The following is a 21,068-nucleotide window of genomic DNA, read 5'->3' as shown; positions in this document are numbered from 1 at the left end:
GGCTGAGGCTGAAGAGGTCTGACCATGAGAAGCAGCGTGGCTCGGTGGAAAAAGCCCGGGCTTTGGAGTCAGAGGTCATGGGTTCAAATCCCGGCTCCACCACTTGTCAACTGTGTGACTTTGGGCAAGTCACTTAACTTCTCTGGGCCTCAGTTCCCTCATCTGTAAAATGGGGATGAAGACTGTGAGCCCCACGTGGGACAACCTGATCACCTTGTAAATTCCCCAGCGCTTAGAACAGTGCTCTGCACGTAGTAAGCGCTTAATAAATGCCATTATTATTATTATTATTATTATTATGAGATGTCCAAAGTCCTACGGGGTCAGACCCAATATCACCTCAGGGTTTCCCGCTCTCCTCCGGCTCAGGTTTTCCTCTGTCAGAAGGGGAACTGAGGTTTGGGTGCCGGCAAACCCGGCGTCGCTGAAGAGAAAGACTACAGGGCCAAGGGACTAGGTTGTAAGCTGGGCTCTGCGGTTTGCCTTTTGTGTGACTTTGGACTCAGCAACCGAACTGCTCAGTGCCTCCGTTTCCTCTTCTGTAAAATGGGCACACCAGCTCTCCCTCTCTCAGACGGTGAACCCCAAGAGGGACCGCGTCCGACCTGCTTATGTTGAGTCGCCCTCCAAATACCAGTTGTTACCACAATCGTGGGCTCTAATCCCCACTCCAAAACTTGTCTGCTGTGTGGCCTTGGGCAAGTCACCTTACTTCTCTATGCCTCAGTTCTCTCATCTGTAAAATGAGGATTAAGACTACGAGCCCCACATGGGACAGGGACTGTGTCCAACCCAACTATCTTGTATCTACTCCAGCATTTGGAACAGTGCCTGGCACACGGTAAGCGCTTAACAAGTACCATCACTATTCTTCTTCTTAGGTTCGAGTTAGCCGTTTGTTCCCATAGGATCTCGTGAATTTGTTTCTAAAGCCGAATTTCTTTCTTCAGAGAAGCAGCGTGCCTCAGTGGAAAGAGCCCGGGCTTGGGAGCTGGAGGTCGTGAGTTCTAATTCCGGCTCCGCCACTTGTCAGCCGTGGGACTTTGGGCGAGTCACTTCACTTCTCCGGGCCTCAGTGCCCTCATCTGTAAAACGGGTATGAAGACTGTGAGCCCCACGAGGGATGACCTGATCACCTTGGATCCCCCCCAGTGCTTAGAACGGTGCTTGGCATGTAATAAGCGCTTAACCAATACCATCATTGTTATTATTGTTAATAATAATGGCATTTATTAAGTGCTTACTATGTGTAAAGCACTGTTCTAAGTGCTGAATAACGGCATTTGTTAAGCGCTTACTATGTGCAAAGCAGTGTTCTAAGTGCTGGAGAGGCTACAAAGTGATCAGGTTGTCCCACGCGTTGGGCTCACAGTCAATCCCCGTTTTACAGATGAGGGAACTGAGGCCCAGAGAAGTGGAGTGACTCGCCCAAAGTCACCCAGATGACAATTGGCGGGGTCGGCATTTGAACCCATGACCTCTGACTCCCAAGCCCGGGCTCTTTCCACTGAGCCACGCTGCCTGTTATTATTAAAACGTTCCAGGCCTCTTGCTGGTGAGGAAGCCGTCCCGGGCCGATGTCACCGCCGGCCACTGGTCAATCAATCAATCAATCGTATTTATTGAGCGCTTACTGTGTGCAGAGCACTGTACTAAGCGCTTGGGAAGTACAAGTTGGCAACATATAGAGACAGTCCCTACCCAACAATCAATCAATCAATTGTATTTATTGAGCGCTTACTGTGTGCAGAGCACTGTACTAAGCACTCGGGAAGTACAAATTGGCAACATATAGAGACAGTCCCTACCCAACAGTGGGCTCACAGTCTAAAAGGGGGAGACGGAGAACAAAACTAAACATACTAACAAAATAAAATAAATAGAATAGATAGGTACAAGTAAAATAAATAGAGTAATAAATGTGTACAAACATATATACAGGTGCTGTGGGGAAGGGAAGGAGGTAAGATGCGGGGGATGGAGAGGGGGACGAGGAGGAGAGGAAGGAAGGGGCTCAGTGTGGGAAGGCCTCCTGGAGGAGGTGAGCTCTCAGCAGGGCCTTGAAGGGAGGAAGAGAGCTAGCTTGGCGGAGGGGCAGAGGGATTGGGGGCATTCCAGGCCCGGGGGATGACATGGGCCGGGGGTCGATGGCGGGACAGGCGAGAACGAGGGACGGGGAGGAGATTAGCGGTGGCAGGGGAGCGGAGGGTGCGGGCTGGGCTGGAGAAGGACAGAAGGGAGGTGAGGTAGGAGGGGGCGAGGGGATGGATGGACAGCCTTGAAGCCCAGGGTGAGGAGTTTCTGCCTGATGCGCGGGTTGATTGGTAGCCACTGGAGATTTTTGAGGAGGGGAGTAACATGCCCAGAGCGTTTCTGGACAAAGACAATCCGGGCAACAGCATGAAGTATGGATTGAAGTGGGGAGAGACACGAGGATGCAGTCTAGAAGGGGGAGACAGAGAACAAAACCAAACATATTAACAAAATAAAATAAATAGAATAGACATGTACAAGTAAAATAAATAAGCAAATAGAGTAATAAATATGTACAAGCACATATACATGTACGGTAAGAGCCCGGGCTTTGGAGTCAGAAGTCGGGGGTTCAAATCCCGGCTCCGCCAATCGTCAGCTGGGTGACGACTTTGGACAAGTCATTTCACTTCTCTGGGCCTCAGTGACCTCATCCGTAAAATGGGGATGAAGACTGTGAGCCCCCCCGCGTGGGACCACCTGATCACCTTGTAACCTCCCCAGCGCTTAGAACAGTGCTTTGCACATAGTAAGCGCTTAATAAATGTCGTTATTATTATTATTATGTAGAGGGGTCCGGGGTCACTCGCCACCCTGACTTCCGCCAGGCCCCGGGGGGGGCCCGAGGCCTCGACGCCTCGGCCCGGCCGCCTCTGAGGGGAGGCCCCGGGGCCTCGACGCCTCAGCCCGGCCGCCTCTGAGGGGAGGCCCCGGGGCCCGTGGCCGCCCACTTCCGGTCACCCACGTTAGGGGACGGCCGAGGGGGCCACACCGGCGGGGGAAAGAAGCGGGGACCGGGACCGGGCCCGGCCGAGGCGGGGGCGGGGAGGGGCCGCGGCCCCTTTAAAAAAAGGGGCGGGGCCGCGGCGGGCAGACAAAGCCCCCGGCCGCGAGGGCCCGGATGTACGGTGTCGCCGCCGGTGACAGATGGCGCAGTGTGTGTGCGCGCGTGTGTGTGTGTGCGGTGTGTGTGTGCGGTGACGACCCTCCCCGTTGGGCGGGCGCCTGTCAGCGGCGCTTCCACCCCGTGACCTTTCACCCCCCTCCCCCCGGCCTCCCGCGCGCCGCAGCCGAACTACCCGGCCGGGGGAGGGGGCGGGCCCTCGGGCAGGGCGACGGGGCCGCCGCCCAATGGGAGGCGAGGGGCCGCCGGCCCTCCGCCAATCGGGGCCCGGGCTGCCGGAGCCCCAGGGGAGCGGGCTAGAGTGCGCGCACGACGGGGGCCGGCGGGGGAGGGGAGGGGGGGCGGAATCTCCCGCCATTTTTCAATAATTCCTCCTCCGGTGCCGCCGCCGGTCCGGGGCCTTGTGGCGGGAGGAGTCGCGGACGCCGGGATCTGGGCGGCAGGAGGACGGAGGAGGAGGACGAAGAAGAGGAGGACGGAGGAGGCGGCGGCCCCGTCGGCGGCGGGCCCCATGGCTGGCTCCCGCCCGCCGCCACCGCCGCCGCGCCAGCAGTGAGAGCCGGAGCCGAACCCCGAACCCCGGGCCCAAGGAGGAGTCACAGGACAGGGGACAGGGGACAGGGGAGAGGAGAGGACGGGAGGGGAGCCGGCCGAGGCCCCGCCGCGATGGCGCCGCTGCTGGGCCGCAAGCCCTTCCCGCTGGTGAAGCCGCTGCCCGGAGAGGAGCCGCTCTACACCATCCCGCACACGCAGGAGGCCTTCCGCACCCGGGAGTATCCTTACCCGACGCCGGCGACGGCGACGACGACGACGCCTCCTCCTCCTGGGGGGGCCTCGTCCGGACCCCGGCGCGGCGGGAAAGTTCTCCGGAGCCCGCACGGGCCACGGGACCGGACCCCCGACCCCCGTCGCACTTTGTCTCCCGCGCTCGGCTGCGCTGCGGCCCCGCACACCGGGGGACAACTGTGTGCGGGGCTGCCGGGGCGGGGGGGAGAGAGGGGGCTTTGTGGAGAACACTTTTGGAGGTGTGCGCGCGCCTAGGGCAGTTTATGAGGTTTGCTTGTGTGTGTGTGTGTGTGTGCGCGCGCAGGGTAGTTTTTGAGGGGTGCATCTGTGTGTGGGGGGCAGTTTTTGAGGGGTGCATGTGTGGGGGTTTCTGTGTGTGTGTGTAGGGCAGCTTTTTAGGGGTGTGTGTGTGTAGGGCAGCTTTTTAGGGGTGTGTGTGTGTGTGTGTAGGGCAGCTTTTTAGGGGGTGTGTGTGTGTGTGTAGGACAGCTTTTGAGGGGTGCGTGTATGTGTGTAGGGCAGCTTTTGAGGGGTGCGCGCGTGTGTGTGTAGGGCAGCTCTTTAGGTGTGCGTGTGTGTGTAGGGCAGTTTTTGAGATGTGCATGTGTGTGTAGGGCACCTTTTGAGGTGTGCATGTGTGTGTGAATAGGGCACCTTTTGAGGTGTGCATGTGCGTGTGTAGGGCAGTTTTTGAGGTGTGCGTGTGTGTGTGTGTAGGGCAGTTTTGGGGGTGTGTGTGTATGGGGGGCAGTTTTTGAGGTGTGCACGTGTGTGTAGGGCAGTTTTGGGGGGTGTATGTGGGGGGCAGTTTTGAGGTTTGCGTGGGGGGGCAGTTTTTGAGGGGTGTATGTGTGTGGGGCAGTTTTGGAGGTGTAAATGTGTATGTAGAGCAGTTTTGGAGGTGTCTGTGTAGAGTACTTTTTGAGGTGCGTCTGTGTGTAGAGCAGTTTTGGGGGGTGGTTTCGTGTGTGTGTGTGTGTGTGTGTAGAGAGAGAACAGTCTGGGATCGTTTGTGCAGGCGCGCGCGTGTGTGTGGAACAGTTTTTTGGGGTGGTTGTGTGCGTGTGTAGAGCAGTTTTTAGGGGTGTGTGTGTGTATGTGTGTGTGTGCGTGCGCGCGTGGTTTTGCACTGAGCCTTTCGCGGTGGCCCGGAAAGCGGCCGGTCCCTAAGTTAGAGCCGCGCGGCGCGGGCGGCCTGCCTGCCTGCCTGCCTGCCTGCCTCCCTCGTGGAGCCGGGCCCTCCATCCCTCAACCCCTCCTGCGCAGCACTGCGCGAAACGCTCGGGAGAGGACGGTCTACCAGGGCCCACCTCCGAGGGGACCGGCAGAGTTTCCCGGTGCCAGGGAGCCGGGGCCGAGAACAGCGAAAAGCAGAAGTTCAGAAAATAGGGAGTTGGTTTTTGTGTGTGTGTGGGGGGGTGTCGGTGGTTCCCCGACTCTTGTAGAAAACGAAGGAGAAAAGTGGGTTCCCCACGTTAGGAGGGGGGTCCTGCTTCCGAACCGCCCTCGTGGGCCGGGAGCCATTTGGATCTTGCACTTTCATCCTTCGGCTTTCCGTCAAACCTTTGTTCCGTTTTAATCTGGTTTATTCACTACCCGTCTTCGCTGCTGAGAGTTGCAGGCCTTTTTTTTTTTAAGCGCCCGGAGCCAATGTGTTAGGGATTCCCCGGTGGATTCAGCCACCGTGATTTTAATTCAGTTAAAGGTGCCCGGGCCTCCACGAGTTAAAGAAAATAGACTTTGTCATCCCCGGTTCCCCTCAAAGTGATTTTGGGACTTGGAGGAGGAGGGGTGAATTAGCAGGGCCGTCTATGTCTTCCGTGTGTAGAGGAGGAGGGGCTGCATCCGATTTACTTTTTTTTTTTGAGAGAGAGACCCGGCCCCTTTCTTTCTTTGCTTTTTCTCCAAACTTTTTCAGTGATGATAACGTTTGGCTCAGCCCGCCTTGGGAAAATGGCTTATTATCCTCCCCGGCTTTTATCCGAGCAATATTCAGGGCAAGTATGGAACGTGGGGGGACACACAAAGGGATTCTCAAGGATGGGCCGGTGCTATAGAAAGGGGCTTAATAGTGGCTTGTGATGTCTGAGATGATAATGATGACGGTATTTGTTAACTGCTTACTATGTGCTGTTCTTAGAAATGTCGAAGGCAGGTTTTGGTGATCAGTGCGATGGCTTGGAAGGAAGATTTTCATTTGGGACTGAGATGTTTGTGGGAGGAGAATCCGAGGATGAGTTGGAAAGAGAGGGTGGAATCTGCGCCTTTCCCGCAGGAACATGGAAGTCCAGGAGATGTGACATTGCTGTGCTGAATACGTTCCCCCGTCCCCATCTTCGATTTAGCTTCTGTATCCAAACATTTAATACAACAGTACCGTTGATTTTTTTCAGTTAAGGTGTTGTGTTGTTAATGTTTATAATTTTAATAGTAACTGTGGTATTTATTAAGCTGTTGCCATGTGCCAAGCACTGTTCCAAGCACTGGGATTGATACAGCATAATCAGGTTGGACCCAGGTGGACAGGTATATAACCCCCATTTTACAGATGTAAAATGAGGCCCAAAGAAGCCAAGCGACTGGGCCAGCAGGCAATCAGTCGAGCCAGAGTTCTCACTCCCAGGCCCAGGCTCTTTCTGTTTGAAACTTTTTTTTATTGTATTTTGTGGTGGTGGATTTGTAATGCAAACACCTCCCCCCCCCCCCCACAAAAAACTCAGGTGAAGCAAGACCCCTGTCTTGAATTCTCTTTGGTGTTGGTGGCGTCATCATGTTCTTGGGAATTTTGGGCTGATTTTTTAATATGAATGTTACTGTAGGTGCTTTGAAGAAGCTGTCTTAACTTTCTTCCTTCAGCCGTCATGAACGAGAAATTTCCCTGCCCACCAATACCTGGCATGCTAGGAAAAAAGAATGCAGTTCAGTGTTTATTTTCATTTTCCCCATTTTTCTTGAGGGGGGTGAAATCCCCTGTTGTTGCTTTCTTGGCCTATTGGATCCGTTAGTAGGGCTTTTCCTCTATTTACCTGTTCCGCACCTACTTACCACATCCTTTACTGCCTTTGCGTTCCTCACCGCCTGAACTGATTCTGAGTCATCCTAAATTACACACTCCTGCTGCTCTTAACAGTCAGATTTACAGAAGAGAAATCGGTCCCTCATGGGGAGGACCCAGCCCATCGGCGGCTCTTTTAATCGGGGCAGGGGATCTCCCAAGGAGCCCGTCACCTGTCTGCTATATGATCTTGGGTAAGTCACAACTTTTCTGGACCTCAGTTTCCTCATATGTAAAATGAGAATTAAATCCTGCTCCCTCCTACGTAGACTAGGTGCCTCGTGTGGGACAGGGACTGTCTGACCTGATGACCTTCCATCTACTTGTGCACATAGTAAGCACTTAAGTGCCAAAATGACTCATTAGGTTCTCCCACCGCCCACCCCCAAGTCATGGGAAGGGGAGAAGTCCTGGATTCCACAGGCCTAGAGTGATTTCTAACTGGAAACTCTGACTGAACCCCCAGAACTGATGCCCTCACATCCCCTGGGGAATCTCTGGACCTGGGCATCAGCTGCTAATGGGGTGCCTCTGTTTGAGCCAAATGTAAAGGGGGTCAGATGAAATCACCCCAAACTAGGATCTGGTTTTTTGACTCTTCAGTGTCGCCAGTGACCGTGACACTTGGGCTTACCGCTCCGTAACAGTCATCCTTTCTTTCAAAGCCTGGCACGTGCTGGACTTCAGTAGGCTCTGGGGAATGTCAGATGGGGTAGAGGTCAGCGAAAGGGGTGTGGGGCGAGGGGAGGGGGTTACACTAGGAAGGTGGGATGCACCAAGAACCTGTCATCCGTGAAGTGATTTTTGCAAGTTTTTTGCATTAGGAGAGAGTTTGGGGGGGGAAAAAAGAACCCAAGGGGAATTTGTTTACTAAAAAGTGTCAGATTAGTCATCTGGCTCCCGTGACTGAAATCTCCTGGACTAGCATTTTAAGGTTCTAACAATAATACATAGTAATGAAAAATGACTCCCTTGAGAGTTGGTACAAATGGAAGCTGTTTAAGGATGGTTTTAAAATAATTGTACGGTATGGCTATTATACCGCTTTATGGAGATATTAGTGGTTTTGCAGCAGTGAATAAGCAGTGTGGTTGGGTCATAGCTGCACGTGCAGGTTTGTGTTTTCAGGTCCTTGTCTAGAGGATTTCTTTCTTTCTTTTTTTTAAGCCCCTTCATATTTGAAAGGATCCAGACTTTACGGTGATTGGATACCTTGTGTGTCAGTCTGCTTGTTTGGTGCCCGGAAGCTAATTTGGTCCCATATTGTATTGGCTTAGAGGCGAAGCTGAGAGTAGTAGGGTTTAGAAGGTTCAAGGAATGAGGTTGCATATTTATGGAAGGGACAAGAAATGTGTAGGGCTACCCTCCGCGAGCGTTCCATCCAACTGTTGTGTGCTAAAGGAGCTCGGGGCCTGGGGTCAGCCTATCCGTCGGTCAGTCGGTGGTATTTGTTAAGCGCTTACGTGCGCAGCGCTTGGGACTAGAGACCAGGCCCTGTCAAACCTGGAGCGTGGGCTTTACTCTAGACAAGCCTGCGTCAGAGTGCCAGAGCTGGGCAGCGGGTACCGTTTGTGGCGGGGAAAGGTTCATCTGCAGCAGGACTAGGGCAGGAATGTGACTCGGGGCCAGTCTTGATGAGAGCGGGGCAGCTGGGGCTGGAGTTAAGTTGCAGTCGTGAAGCAGAGCCGGCTCGGCCGGCCCGATTCGGGCCTTGGAAATTCCGAGTCCCTTCAGGTTCTGCCTGGGCGGAGTGAGCGTCTCATAGGGCAGATGGTGGTTGTCCCCCGGGGGAGGCACTCAGAAAGTCGGGGTGAAGATCCCTTTGTCCCCCCTAACTGCTGCTCTCTGCGGTGCTCTCCTGCGACTCTCTTCCGCGTGGAATGGGAAGCATCAGTTGGAGCCCCTCCGGCCCGGCCTCCGGCCTGGTTGTTTTGTTTTTTTTTTCCCCAGGCTCTCAACTCCTCCGCTGAAAAGAACAGCGTCACGTTTCAAGGCGGAGGAGAACAAAGGCCCAGCGGGCTGTGGGACACAGAGGCCCGTTCTGAACCCTCTGTCAGGCAGACGTAGACGCCCACGGTCTGCGTGGGTCTGAAAACGCCTTTTCCCCGGGTGGCCGTCGTGGGCTCTGGCCCACGGCGACGTGGCTAGCGCCGGCTGCGAACGTGAGCCCTTCAGACGCGGGACCTGGGCCCCGGTGTGTCTTTGCGAGGGTGGTTGAGCCGTTCTAAGATCGAGCCTTCTTTCTTTCTTTCATTTTTACTTTCGTTCTAGGTAGCTAGTTGAAGGACCCGGTCAAATGACAGCGGGCGGGGGGTGGGAGGGTGATGGTGTCGGTACCGGGGAGAAGTTAAAGCAGCGAGCGGGAGAAAAGACAGCGGGCAGGGGAGGCCAGAGAGAGCTCGGGGTAGGGGAGCGGGGGGCAGCGGGGCCAGGGAGATGGCAGCTTTGGGGAGCCCGGTTCTGCCGGCCTCTCCCCGGGCCCACCTGCTGTCTTCACTGTCCTACCCCTCAGAGGTGCGGCCGATAGGATTCAGATTCATCGACAGCCTTCAACACACGGGCCGGGCTTTTGGAGAATTATTGCGGTGTTTAAACACTTACGTTGTGTCAGGCACTCTTCTAAGGGCTGGGGTGATCCGAGTCAGTCAGCTCGGACACAATCCCTGATCCTCAGCGGGCTCACAGGCCAAGTAAGAGGGAAAACAGGCATTGAATCCCCATTTTACAGATGAGGAAACCGAGGCGCAAAGAAGCCGTGGCTCAGTGGAAAGAGCATGGGTTTTGGAGTCAGAGGTCATGGGTTCAAATCCCGGCTCTGCCAATTGTCAGCTGTGTGACTTTGGGCAAGTCACTTAACTTCTCAGTGGCCCAGTTACCGCATCTGTAAAATGGGGATTAAGACTGTGAGCCCCCTGCGGGACAACCTGATCACCTTGTAACCTCCCCAGCGCTTAGAACAGTGCTTTGCACATAGTAAGTGCTTAATAAATGCCATTATTATTATTATTTGCCTACCGTCCCACAGTAGGCATGTGGCAGAGCCGGGATGATTATTATAAATAATAATAATTGTTGTGTTTGTGAAGCACTTACTATGTGCCAAGCACTTTACTAAGCGCTGGAGTAGATACAAGCAAATCATGTTGGACAGTCCTTGTCCCACGTGGGGCTCAGATTCTCAATCCCCATTTTACAGATGAAGTAACTGAGGCACCGAGAAGGGAAGTGACTTGTCCAAGGTCACACTGCAGACGAGTGGTGGAGCTGGGATCAGAACCCCAGGTCCTCTGGCTCCGAGGCCCACGTTCTAGCCACTAGGCCTTGCGCTCCTCATAATATTAACGCAGCGAGGATGGTGTTTGGCTTATATCGTGGCTCCCCGTACGGTGCCCCGCGTAGAGCAAGCACCCAGACATTATTGACCGATTGATCAATCGTTCGTTCCCTGCCTACTGAGTGTGGTCGGTCCTCCCGAGACCCAGGATTTCCCCCGGAGCCATCTCCCGCCTACGGCGTTGACCGGCCCCTGGGCGTCCCGCCTGGCGGCTGTCCCACCACGGGTCCGACTTTGGAAACGACGTCTGATCCGGGGAGCTTTGCTTTCGGGCCCCGACGGGATCGGTCGACCCAGAGTACAGAGCTAGTTGAGGAGCCAACGTGTGATTTCTCGAAGCCTGATTTACTCAGTTGGCTCTAACTCTTTCTCTCTCTCTCTCTCCACCTGCCTTTCATCCAGTTTTCTATTCAGCATCAGCAGCAGGGGATGACAAAAGCAGGTGAGCGTAGGTAAAATATGTCAGTCAACTTTGCTATTTGGCAGCCTCTGTGGGACAACAGGTCTAGCGGGAGAGGAGTTTTAAGCCAAAGAAGTTGGGATTCTCCCTGGAATTCTTACCTCTCCTCATTCCCTCTCATCCCCTCAATCACCACGACTAATCTAGCGCAGGCCGAGAGTGGAAATCCGGTATCGGAGCTCTCTGGAACAGAGAGTTACGGCCGGAATTCATCTTGAGAGAAGCAGTGTTTCCTAGCGGATAGAGCACAGACCTGGGAGTGAGAAGGATCTGGGTTCTAATCCTGCCTCTGCCACTTGTCTGCTGGGTGACCTTAGACAAATCACTTCCCTTCTCTGGGCCTCCGCTACTCATCTGCAAAATGGGGATTAAGACCGGGTCCATCCCGACTAACTCGTCTTTACCCCGACGCTTAGGACGGCGCCTGGCACGTAGGAAGCGCTTAACAAATACCATTTGAACAAACAAATGGATAAATGGAGAAGCAGCGTGGCTCAGAGGAGAGGGCACGGGCTTTGGAGTCAGAGGTCATGGGTTCAAATCCCAGCTCCGCCACGTGTCTGCTGTGTGACTTTGGGCAAGTCACTTCACTTCTCTGGGCCTCAGTTCCCTCATCTGGAAAATGGGGATGAAGACTGTGACCTCCCCCGCACCGCAGTGGGACAACCTGATCACCTTGTAACCTCCCCAGCGCTTAGAACAGTGCTTTGCCCATAGTAAGCGCTTAATAAATGCCATCAAAGGAAACAAACAAAACTTTAGCTCAGCTGTGGCCCAAGCCAGTTTGCATGGCAGGTTGAGGGGCAAGCAGCCGAGCCTCCGGCCGGGGACGGATTACGTTTCTCAAGGGCCCTCTGGCTCTGAGCACGGTCATGGTCTGGGTGTGGAGCTGCCCTTCATGGTCAAAGGTAGGGCTGGTAGCAGTGCTGGCTCCTGAGAGCCCTGGGACCCAGCCCACCGTCCCTTCCAGACCAAGAAGGGGTAAAGATTGATGTTGGGGGGTCACTTTTAACAGTATATCTGGTGCTGCCTTTGACCCTGAAGTGTCCCTGAGCGTAGAACTGGCCCAGCGTCTTCATTTTTGCAATGATTTCCACAGTCCTGTTTCATCCCCCTGTCATGCCTGTATGATAGGGAAGTGTGATTATCCCTATTGTACTCAGTGGATAGACTCTTAAACTTAAGATCTTTTTCCCCCAGAAAAATAGTTGTGGTGTCGGTTAAAGCCCTGACCATGTCCCAAGCGCTATACTAAATCCCGGAGGGTAGATATAGGATGTTTAGACTGTAAACTCATTGTGGGTTGGGAATGTGTCTGTTTACTGTTATGTTGTATTCTCCCAAGCGCTTAGTGTGGTGCTCTGCACATAGTAAACGCTCAATAAATACGATGGGCTGACTGGGGAGGGACAGAAGGAAAGGCTGTGGGCTGGATGTGACCCGACCACCTCCTCCCATGCTGTCAGTTGGATGGCTCGTTGGCCTCCCCCACAAGCCAGCAAATATCCCCGCTGGCCGAGACGACTGTCCACCTTCCCCCGCCGCTAAGCCCTGTTGCTTCTCAGTCCTGACCTGCCCGAGGACCTCCACTGGAATCGGGCAACCCCTTCCCTTGGGGTGCCAAGCCAGGTCTCGCCCGCCGTTGTCTTCTGGCAGCCCGGGGCTAGGCCGCGTTGCCCTCCCTTTTTCTTCACTCCGTCTTCAGTTTCTTCCGCTCACCGCCACCACATCAGCCGGGTGCCACCGGGCAGCCTCAAGGCGGCCAGGTGGAGGGTTTCTGCTCACGTCTGTCTTCCTCCCGTCCAACCCGGCGGAGTGGAGTCGTGATGAGTTTCGTTTTTAAAAGCAATGGTCTGGCTCCCTTCCAGGACCTCGTGGCCGGCGGTCTTGCCCTGCAATCCGGAACCGCCCGTCTCACCAGACGCCACCGCCGCCGCTGGCGATGGCGGAGAGAGTCAGAACCTTCCCCGAGCAGGGCTGGCCTGAGGCCGGAGCTCAGAACGAAACCCGCAGCGGCGAGAAGGGCCTCCAAAAGAAAGAAAACAGGCGCGGGGCAAGGGAGCTGAATGGAGGCATGAAGCTGCGGGTAGAGACAGTTGCCAGGAAGGGAGAGGAGGCTGAGATCGAGTCCTGTTCCCATCTCCACCCCCTCGGTGCGTGCCTCAGCTAGTTTCATGTGGCATTTAAGCGCTTACTATGTGCCAGGCACTGTACTAAGTGCTGGAGTAGATACAAGATGATCGGGTTGGACACAGCCCCTGTCCCACGTAGCGCTCACAGTCGTAATCCCCATTGTAAGATGAGGTATTTGAGGCACAGGGAAGTGAAGTGATTTGCCTGAAGTCACCCAGCAGACAAATGAGGGAGCTGGGATAATGTTAGTTAATGTTAATTAGGGTGCAGCAGTGATGTGTATGGATAACCAGGGGACCGACCGCTCACTGGGTGAAGGGTGGGGGTTACTTCGAAACGAGGGCCCAAGTCCCTGTGTGTTTCCTTTCCATTTCCTGCTTACCCTGTGACGTGAGTTGGCTTTTGAAACAAATCCTGGCCGTAGCTTGAAGGGTAACGTCGGGTGGCATCAGTGTCCAGCCTTGGCAGATATAGAGTGTGTGTGTGTGTGTGTGTGTGTGTGTGTGTGTGTGTGTGTGTGTGTGTGTGTGTGTGTGTGTGTGTGTGTGTGTGTGTGTGTGTGGTGTTCATTTGCACGTGTGTGTATGCCTCATGGGGGAGGAAAGCATTGTTACTTTAAGCCCGGTTTCCTTGAGTGTTATTTTTCTGAGCGGTGGCTGCCCCAGAGAGTACGAGGCTCGCCTGGAGAGGTACAGCGAACGCATTTGGACGTGCAAAAGCACGGGGAGCAGCCAGCTGACCCATAAAGAGGCCTGGGAAGAGGAACAGGAAGTTGCTGAGCTGTAAGTAGCGGGGAAGGGCATGAGGGGATGCTTCCTCTGGTAGGGTGCCAGGGCTACTTCTCCCCCCACCCCCCAACTCTCCTGAGAAACAGTGGCTGCCAGGCAGACTAGCAGAGACTGGCCAGTTGTGCTCCTGCCACTGCTATGGGCCGTGGTGTCAGACCTCCGGATGCCCAGAGGTAGTCGAACCCACGGGAGAGGGGCCAGAGTAGCGGTCATCGGGCTGAACGACCTCTGCTCGGGGCTAGATATGAGTGAGGCACCTGCTAGGCCTCTGGCCCCGGCCCCCTCTTCTTCTTCTTCCCCATCCTTTCCCTCCACACCCCTCGGCAGGGTGGGCTGTGATCCAGAGTTGCTCTGGTAACTGGTAGTCTGGTAATCAATAAATACGATTGATTGAATGAATGAATGGTAGGTACCGTCTTGGACAGGGCCCGATTTGGAGACTGCATCAGGCCTGGTGTCGCTCCGGGGGACGGGACTTCCTCGGGGGTTGGGGTAGAAGAGCGAGTCTAGGAGGAAATGTATCTCGCCAACCCCCCTCTAATGTACTAGAATCCCTGGGACTTGGTTTCTCTGGATTTTCTGAAAAGGTACTGCCAGGGCTAGCCAGCTTGGTTGTGTTTCTCCCAGAGGACGCCTCATAAGCCTGGGGTGAGGGAGCCTAAAACCCTGCACCCTTCCTCTCGGCTGGCCCGGGAAACCCCTGGCCTTACACGTGCCTGGAGGGACGCAGCGGGCAGCTCGGCTGGGGGCGAAGGAAAGGGGGCCCACCGTGAGACCACCGTCCGTGGCCGGGGTTTCCCGTCGACGGGAGCGTTGGCAGCCGGAGCCCAGCTTCCCCCCGGGGAACACCTCAGCCCTCCGGTTTCCTGGGCCGAGGGGCAAGCCGACCTGGAGGCGGGTCGGGGGGCTGACCGGACCCTCGGGAAACTGGGCGGGGGGTGGGCGGATGGAGGGAGCTCAGCTTTTGGGGTTCACTGCCGGACTTTTGTTCAAGCTGTTCTTCGGAGGCCCCCTGCTGGCCCAGCCAAGGATTGGTCATCAATCGTATTTATTGAGCGCTTACTGTGTGCAGAGCACTGTACTAAGCGCTTAGTACAGAGCTCAGGGGCCTGGTGCTGACCCCCGACGCACAGTCAGTCAGTTGACCCTGAGACTTTGTGGCCCCGACAAGAACCTCATTTCACACCCTGTCTACCAAACCGTTCTTTCCAAGGCTCTCACGTGGTCGGACCAACACCCCCCCGGTTTTCGTTTTCTTCCCCCGCCACTAAAACGGTGGTCGGGCAGCCCCGACTGGGTGTAGGCTGAGGGTGCCGTGGAGTCCCACAGCTTGGACCCCCCTGGGGTGGTGGCCGAAGGGAAGGGCCTCTGGAGTCGCCTGGTTGAAAATGGAGACTTTTAAATCCTGGATCTGCTTCCCCTCTAAGAGGCAGGGTCATCACACTTGCAGTTGGAGACAGGGAGGCCAAGCAGAAGTGGAGCCAGTTCTGCAGGGATGAGGGTTTTCTAGGATTTCAACCTCACCTGTGGCTTGAACCCAGAATCCGACCCTGGACGGCACCCATCCCTGAGGTGGATGGCCCACCCCATCCTGTCGTTTGTCCCCAGTGGGGGTCACGGCTTTCCTGCCCTCCCACTTTGTGGGGGGAGGCACCCTAACTTGCCCAATAGTTTTCCAGTCGCCCCCAAAACGGCCCCTTCTTAAACCTGCTGGTGTGTTCGGCCCGCCCAGCTTGGCTGTGGCAAGGCATGCCTCATGCCACCCACCGCTATTCCTTCCCGCCACTCTTAAATGGGTCGGAAAGCGTCCGTTTGATGACAGGCACTTCAGTTTTGGTGTGGTGTAGAGCGGAGCCTCTGTGGCCGTGTGTTTTTTAAGAGAAATTGGTGTCAGGTTAGTTGACCATCACCTTCAATAGAAGTCCCAGACATTGGCCGTTGAGCCGGCTATTCTTAGAATTAGAGCAACAGGCCTCCCTCTGTGTCAAAATCCCAACACCGGGCAGCCATAAATATATTCTAGTTTCCTTTGAAGAGAACATGTGGTCGACATGCCTGGGATTTAGTTGGCCAAGGATTTCGCGGTGAGATGGCTTGAAAGGGGCAGCCGGGGGGGCTCCTTTTAGATTTGCCGGCGACTCCTGTTTAAAACTGTTTCTAACGGTTCCCGGGAGGGCTGTGCCCTCGTTTGGTGCTCAGTAAATCCCATTCTTCCCCCCACTACCGCTCCCCGAGGTAGCCAAAGGCATCAGGACTCCCTATTTTTCCTGGAAGAGTTCACAATCTCCAGATCCTGGTTGTTATAAACTCATTTTGCTCTCTGTTTCCTGGGCCCAGGACCCCAGAAAGTAATAAAGGTGAATCCGCTCTGAGACTCTTGTCCCACAGCCTTTGACTCTGCGTACTGAGAAGCAATCCGGCGGGGTGGAGGGGGCAGAGAGCCTGTAAGTTCGCTGCAGGTAGGGGATTTGTCTGTATATTGTTACACTGTACTCTCCCAAGCACTTTAAATAGAGTGTTAAGCACTCAATAAATATGATTGAATGAATGAACCCAGCACCAGGGTGGTACCTCATCTGAAACATCAATCATGTTTATTGAGCACTTATTGTGTGCAGAGCACTGTACCAGGCGCCAGGGAGAGCGCAACACAACAATATAACAGTCACATTCTCTGCCTACAGTGAATTTACAGTCCTCATCTATAATCACGGGATGTTTCCGAAGCGCTTACTTGGGTCGATTTCAACCATGGGGCCCCAGGGCTAGGTAGGAGGGAGATCAGGTACTGAATACCTGCTTTTCCGATGAGGAAGCTGGTTTCTCGGCGGTTGAAGGCTAATCCTGGCTTTCTTCAGCTTGAAGGAGGAGTTCCCCGCCTGGTATGAGAAACTTGTGCTGGAGATGGTTCACCACAACACAATCTCCTTGGAGAAGCTGGTGGACACTGCCTGGTTGGAGATCATGACGAAGTACGCAGTGGGGGAGGAATGTGACTTTGAGGTGAGTGTCTTAACAGCGGGGGGGCTCGTGCAGCTGCCCCAACTGGGCTCCCGACCGGAATCCACGGCAGTTCTTAAAGCGTTTTCCCAGCGAAACATTTTGATGGGACTCCATCGAAACTCCCAGGTTTCTTGGGAGTTTCATGTGGAGAAGCCATTTCCTGGTCATTATTGAATTCAGTCGTCGTATTTACTGAGCGCTTACTGTATGCAAAGCACATACTGAGCACTTGGGAGAGTACAGTATAACGATAAAAAGGCACATTCCTTCTCTGCCCCCATTGAGCTCACAGTCTACGCAAAGGGTTGTTGCATTTCACCAAAGCCTCCAGCTCGGCAATCTGCGGCTCTTTGTGTCTGTTGGAAGATGACATAGCTGCCAGTGGTCATCTCAGGGTGATGATGATGACGGCATTTGTTAAGCACTTACTATGTGCAAAGCACTGTTCTAAGCGCTGGGGAGGGTACAAGGTGATCAGATTGCCCCTTGTGGGGCTCACAGTCTTCATCCCATTTGACAGATGAGGTCACTGAGGCACAGAGAAGTGAAGTGACTTGCCCAAAGTCACACAGCTGACAATTGGCGGAGCTGGGATTTGAACCCATGACCTCTGACTCGCAAGCCCGGGCTCTTTAGATTGAGTCACGCTGCTTCTCAGAGTTGCTGTGGCTGGGAGGGCCGATTGGGTGTCCAGGATTTCCACCCTTCATAATCGCATCCTTTGCTCTGCCTCTGCGGTGGGTTTCGACGCCCCCTCTTCTGTTCCCCAGTTGTCCCAAAGCTGTGCCAAAGCCTCGGTCAGAAATCGCTGCCCCGTTGCCCACTGCCCCACGCCGGCCTGGTCCGTCTGCTGGTGGTGTCTCCCGGGGGGGCCACAGTTGACCGTCCTTGTCTTTGGGAAGTGCAGCCACCCGGCATCTGATGATAATAATAATAATAATAATAATAATGGCATTTATTAAGCGCTTACTATGTGCAAAGCACTGTTCTAAGCGCTGGGGGGATACAAGGTGATTAGGTTGTCCCACGTGGGGCTCACAGACTTAATCCCCATTTTACAGATGAGGTAACTGAGGCATAGAGAAGTTAAGTGACTTGCCCAAGTCACACAGCTGACAATTGGTGGAGCCGGCATTTGAACCCATGACCTCTGACTCCAAAGCCCGGGCTCTTTCCACTATGCCACGCCGCTCCTCTATATCTAATCTGATCAGCCTGTCTGCCTCTCTCGCGGCCTCTTTGCTTCCATCGAAATTGATCAATTGATGGTTTTTATTGAGCACTATTCTAAGCACTTGGGAGAGCCCAGTATAATATATCAGAGTGGGTAGAACGTTGAGAAGCAGCATGGTGGAGCGGATAGAGCCCGGGCCTGAGAGTCAGAAGGTCATGGGTTCAAATTCCGGCTCCGCCCCTTGTCTGCTGTGTGACCTTGGGCAAGTCACTTCACTTCTCTGGGCCTCAGTTACCTCATCTGGACAATGGGGATTAAGACTGACAGCCCCACGCGAGTCTTGCTAAAACCTGCATCTACACTCTGGCGCTTAAAACAGTGCTTGACAGATAGTAAGCGCTTAACGAATACCATGATTCTGAGAGTTCACCTCCTCCAGGAGGCCTTCCCAGACTGAGCCCCCTCCTTCCTCTCCCCCTCATCCACCTCTCCATCCCCCCGTCTTACCTCCTTCCCTTCCCCCCAGCACCTGTATATATGTATATGTGTGTGTACATATTTATTACTCTATTTTACTTGTACATATCTATTCTATTTATTTTATTTTGTTAATATGTTTGGTTTTGTTCTCTGTCTCCCCCGTCTAGACTGTGAGCCCACTGTTGGGTAGGGACTGTCTCTATATGTTGCCAACTTGGACTTCCCAAGCGCTTAGTACAGTGCTCTGCACACAGTAAGCGCTCAATAAATATGATTGATTGATTGATTGACTTTAAGGACTTAGGGAGGGCCCCTGGAAGGAGTTGTGATTGATTGGATGAATGGTCCCTTGTGACTTACTTCTGGGCTTATATGGGTCTTCAGGGACGCAGCCCTAGGGCATAGGGGATCCATTCACCCTTAATTTGTTAATGGCCGCATCACCTGATCTCTTTATTCAATCTTGACATGCCATCTCTGCTGGAGTTGGTTTTTATCAGTTGAGTCACCAGGGCGTTGTAAGGTGTTGGCGGTTTATTGCTCTGCTGAGTAGTCCACAAACTCAGTGGGAGGGGGTCACAGGCGGAGCAACGAGATGCTAATGGGCTGCTCATTGGGAAACACTCCCTCTCCCTCTTCCCCCCAAAGCCTCTTACTTAAATGTAGCCTGGGGCTTCCCTCTGGAGGAGGGGGTGTCAAACTAGGAAGAAGCTGTGATCCTGTCTTCATAGTTCCCGATGTGTCCAGTCCCTTCTCCCCACTTCTACTGTGAGTCCCCTGAGGGCCCGTATCTACTTCCCAACTAGGGCGTCTCTCCCAGAGTTTAGTACAGTGCTCTGCCCCCAGGAAGTGCTTAGTGCATGCGGTTACTTCTAACTGCCACTGCCTCTTCCCCTCTTCCTAGGTGGGGAAGGAGAAGATGCTGAAAGTGAAGATTGTGAAAATTCACCCATTGGAGAAGGTGGAGGAGGAGGTGGTCCCCGAGAAGAAATCTGATGGTGCCTGTGACTCCCCATCCAGCGACAAAGAGAACTCCAGCCAGGCGACTCCGGACCACCAGAAGAAGGAGTCGGTCCTAAAGGAAGAGGAGAACAGGAGGGAGAGTATCAGTACGTAAAATCCCCAGCTCGGGTGAAAGCCCCATTTGGTGCCCGGCACATAGTAAGCCCTGAACAAATACCATAATTATTATTATTGTTATTTGTCTTATCCACAATCCCCCTTGGGAGAGAACAGTGGTATTTATCTAGCACTTCCCTATGTGCCCAGCACTGTGCTGAACACCCGTATTAATCATATTTATGGAGTGCTTACTGTGTGCAGGGCACTGTATTAAGCACTTGGAAGAGCACAGTACAACAGAATTAGCAGACACGTTCCCTGCCTGTGATGAGTTTACAGTGTAGAGGGGGAGGCAGGCACTAATATGAGTAAAAAATTTATATATAATTTAAAATACGCTCTGAGGTGCTGTGGGGTAGGGGTTGGGGTGAATGTCAAATGAGTAAAGGTCATAGGTCGAAGTGCATAGGTGACACAGAAGGGAGAGTGAGCCAGGGAAAAGAGGGCTTAATCTGGGAAGGCGTCTTGGAGGAGATGTGATCGTAGTAATGCTTTGAAGGTTGGGAGAGTGGTGTTCTGGTATATGTGGAAGGGGAGGGAACTCCAGGCTAGCGGGAGGACACGGGAAAGGGGTCAGAGGTGAGATAGATGAGGTTGGGTACAGCTGGTTCTAGAGGAGCGGACCGTGCGGGCTGGACTGTAGTAGGAGAGCCCAGGATCCCAGGTCCTTCTGATTCCCAAGCCCGTGCTCTGTCCACTAAGGCCACATCAGCTTCCCTTGGGATTTGACCTTTAGAGAAGCCTTTCCCTGTTTGGAGTGGTGATGAGGTCGGCCTCTCCCTTCGTAAACACGCACAAGAATCTTTCAAGCAAGACTGAGGACTTTTCAGAACCCAAGTGGTTCCTAAGAGAAAAGCTGCCCCCGAAGTTCCCAGCCCCATCAGTTAGGTGGATGGGTGATTTTGCGACCTGAAGTAGTTGGGTGTCCTGCCCCTTCTCTTGATGATTTTTTTTTTCTCCCCCATGTTGATTTGACCAGATGACAGGGCCCGGCGGTCTCCCAGAAAACTTCCCACTTCCCTGAAGAAGGGGGAGAAAAAATGGGTCCCCCCGAAATTTCTGCCTCACAAATATGACGTGAAATTGCAGAATGAAGACAAGGTGAGTTGGCGTTTTGTAGCTTCTGAATTCCGTCTGGTCGGCCGGGAAGGGGCTTCCTTCCGTGCCTGGAGGACGGTCATTTTGGACACTCAAATGGACAATAGCGGTGACTGTTATAAACTTCCTCTTATAATAAACATCATCGTTGTAGTTATTAAGCACTTACTCTGTGCTAAGTAGCGGAAGAAATTCCAGATCAACTCCACCTAGCCCAAGAGTCTTCGGAGTTGCCTTTCCAAGTTCAGGCGACACTTCTGTTGTATCCTCTTTCCCAACTCCGTTGTGATTCCCTGAGGCTGTGGTCAGGAAGTGTGTCTGGTTATTGTTACGTCGTACTCTCCCAAGCGCTTAGTACGCTGATTTGCAAGCAGGAAGCGCTCAATAAATGCGATTGAATGAATTAATTGAATGAAAGCTTTTGGGGTCTGAGCCCCAGAACCAGGAATATCAGAGAGGGAGGCCGCCTCCGAAGGCC

General features: G+C 53.8%; 1 protein-coding gene across 2 annotated transcripts in view; it reads left to right on the top strand.

Moving 5' to 3' along the window:
• The first annotated feature begins 3,785 nt into the window (after positions 1 to 3,785).
• The window catches only part of BAZ1B (bromodomain adjacent to zinc finger domain 1B), a 42,218-nt gene continuing 24,935 nt past the window's right edge, over positions 3,786 to 21,068 (top strand). The window contains exons 1-5 of one of the 2 annotated variants that reach the window (XM_038759182.1): positions 3,786 to 3,930; positions 13,591 to 13,707; positions 16,572 to 16,716; positions 19,275 to 19,479; positions 20,472 to 20,593. In XM_038759182.1, coding sequence (XP_038615110.1) covers positions 3,824 to 3,930; positions 13,591 to 13,707; positions 16,572 to 16,716; positions 19,275 to 19,479; positions 20,472 to 20,593 — 696 coding nt within the window. In that variant the 5' untranslated portion in view covers positions 3,786 to 3,823. Of the gene's footprint in view, positions 3,931 to 6,026; positions 6,294 to 13,590; positions 13,708 to 16,571; positions 16,717 to 19,274; positions 19,480 to 20,471; positions 20,594 to 21,068 lie in introns of those variants that run through there. The other variant, XM_038759183.1, reaches the window with a different exon arrangement.

Source organism: Tachyglossus aculeatus, chromosome 17, assembly GCF_015852505.1.
Source record: "Tachyglossus aculeatus isolate mTacAcu1 chromosome 17, mTacAcu1.pri, whole genome shotgun sequence".
NCBI classification, from domain to species: domain Eukaryota; kingdom Metazoa; phylum Chordata; class Mammalia; order Monotremata; family Tachyglossidae; genus Tachyglossus; species Tachyglossus aculeatus.
This window is presented reverse-complemented; position numbering and strand designations above follow the sequence as displayed.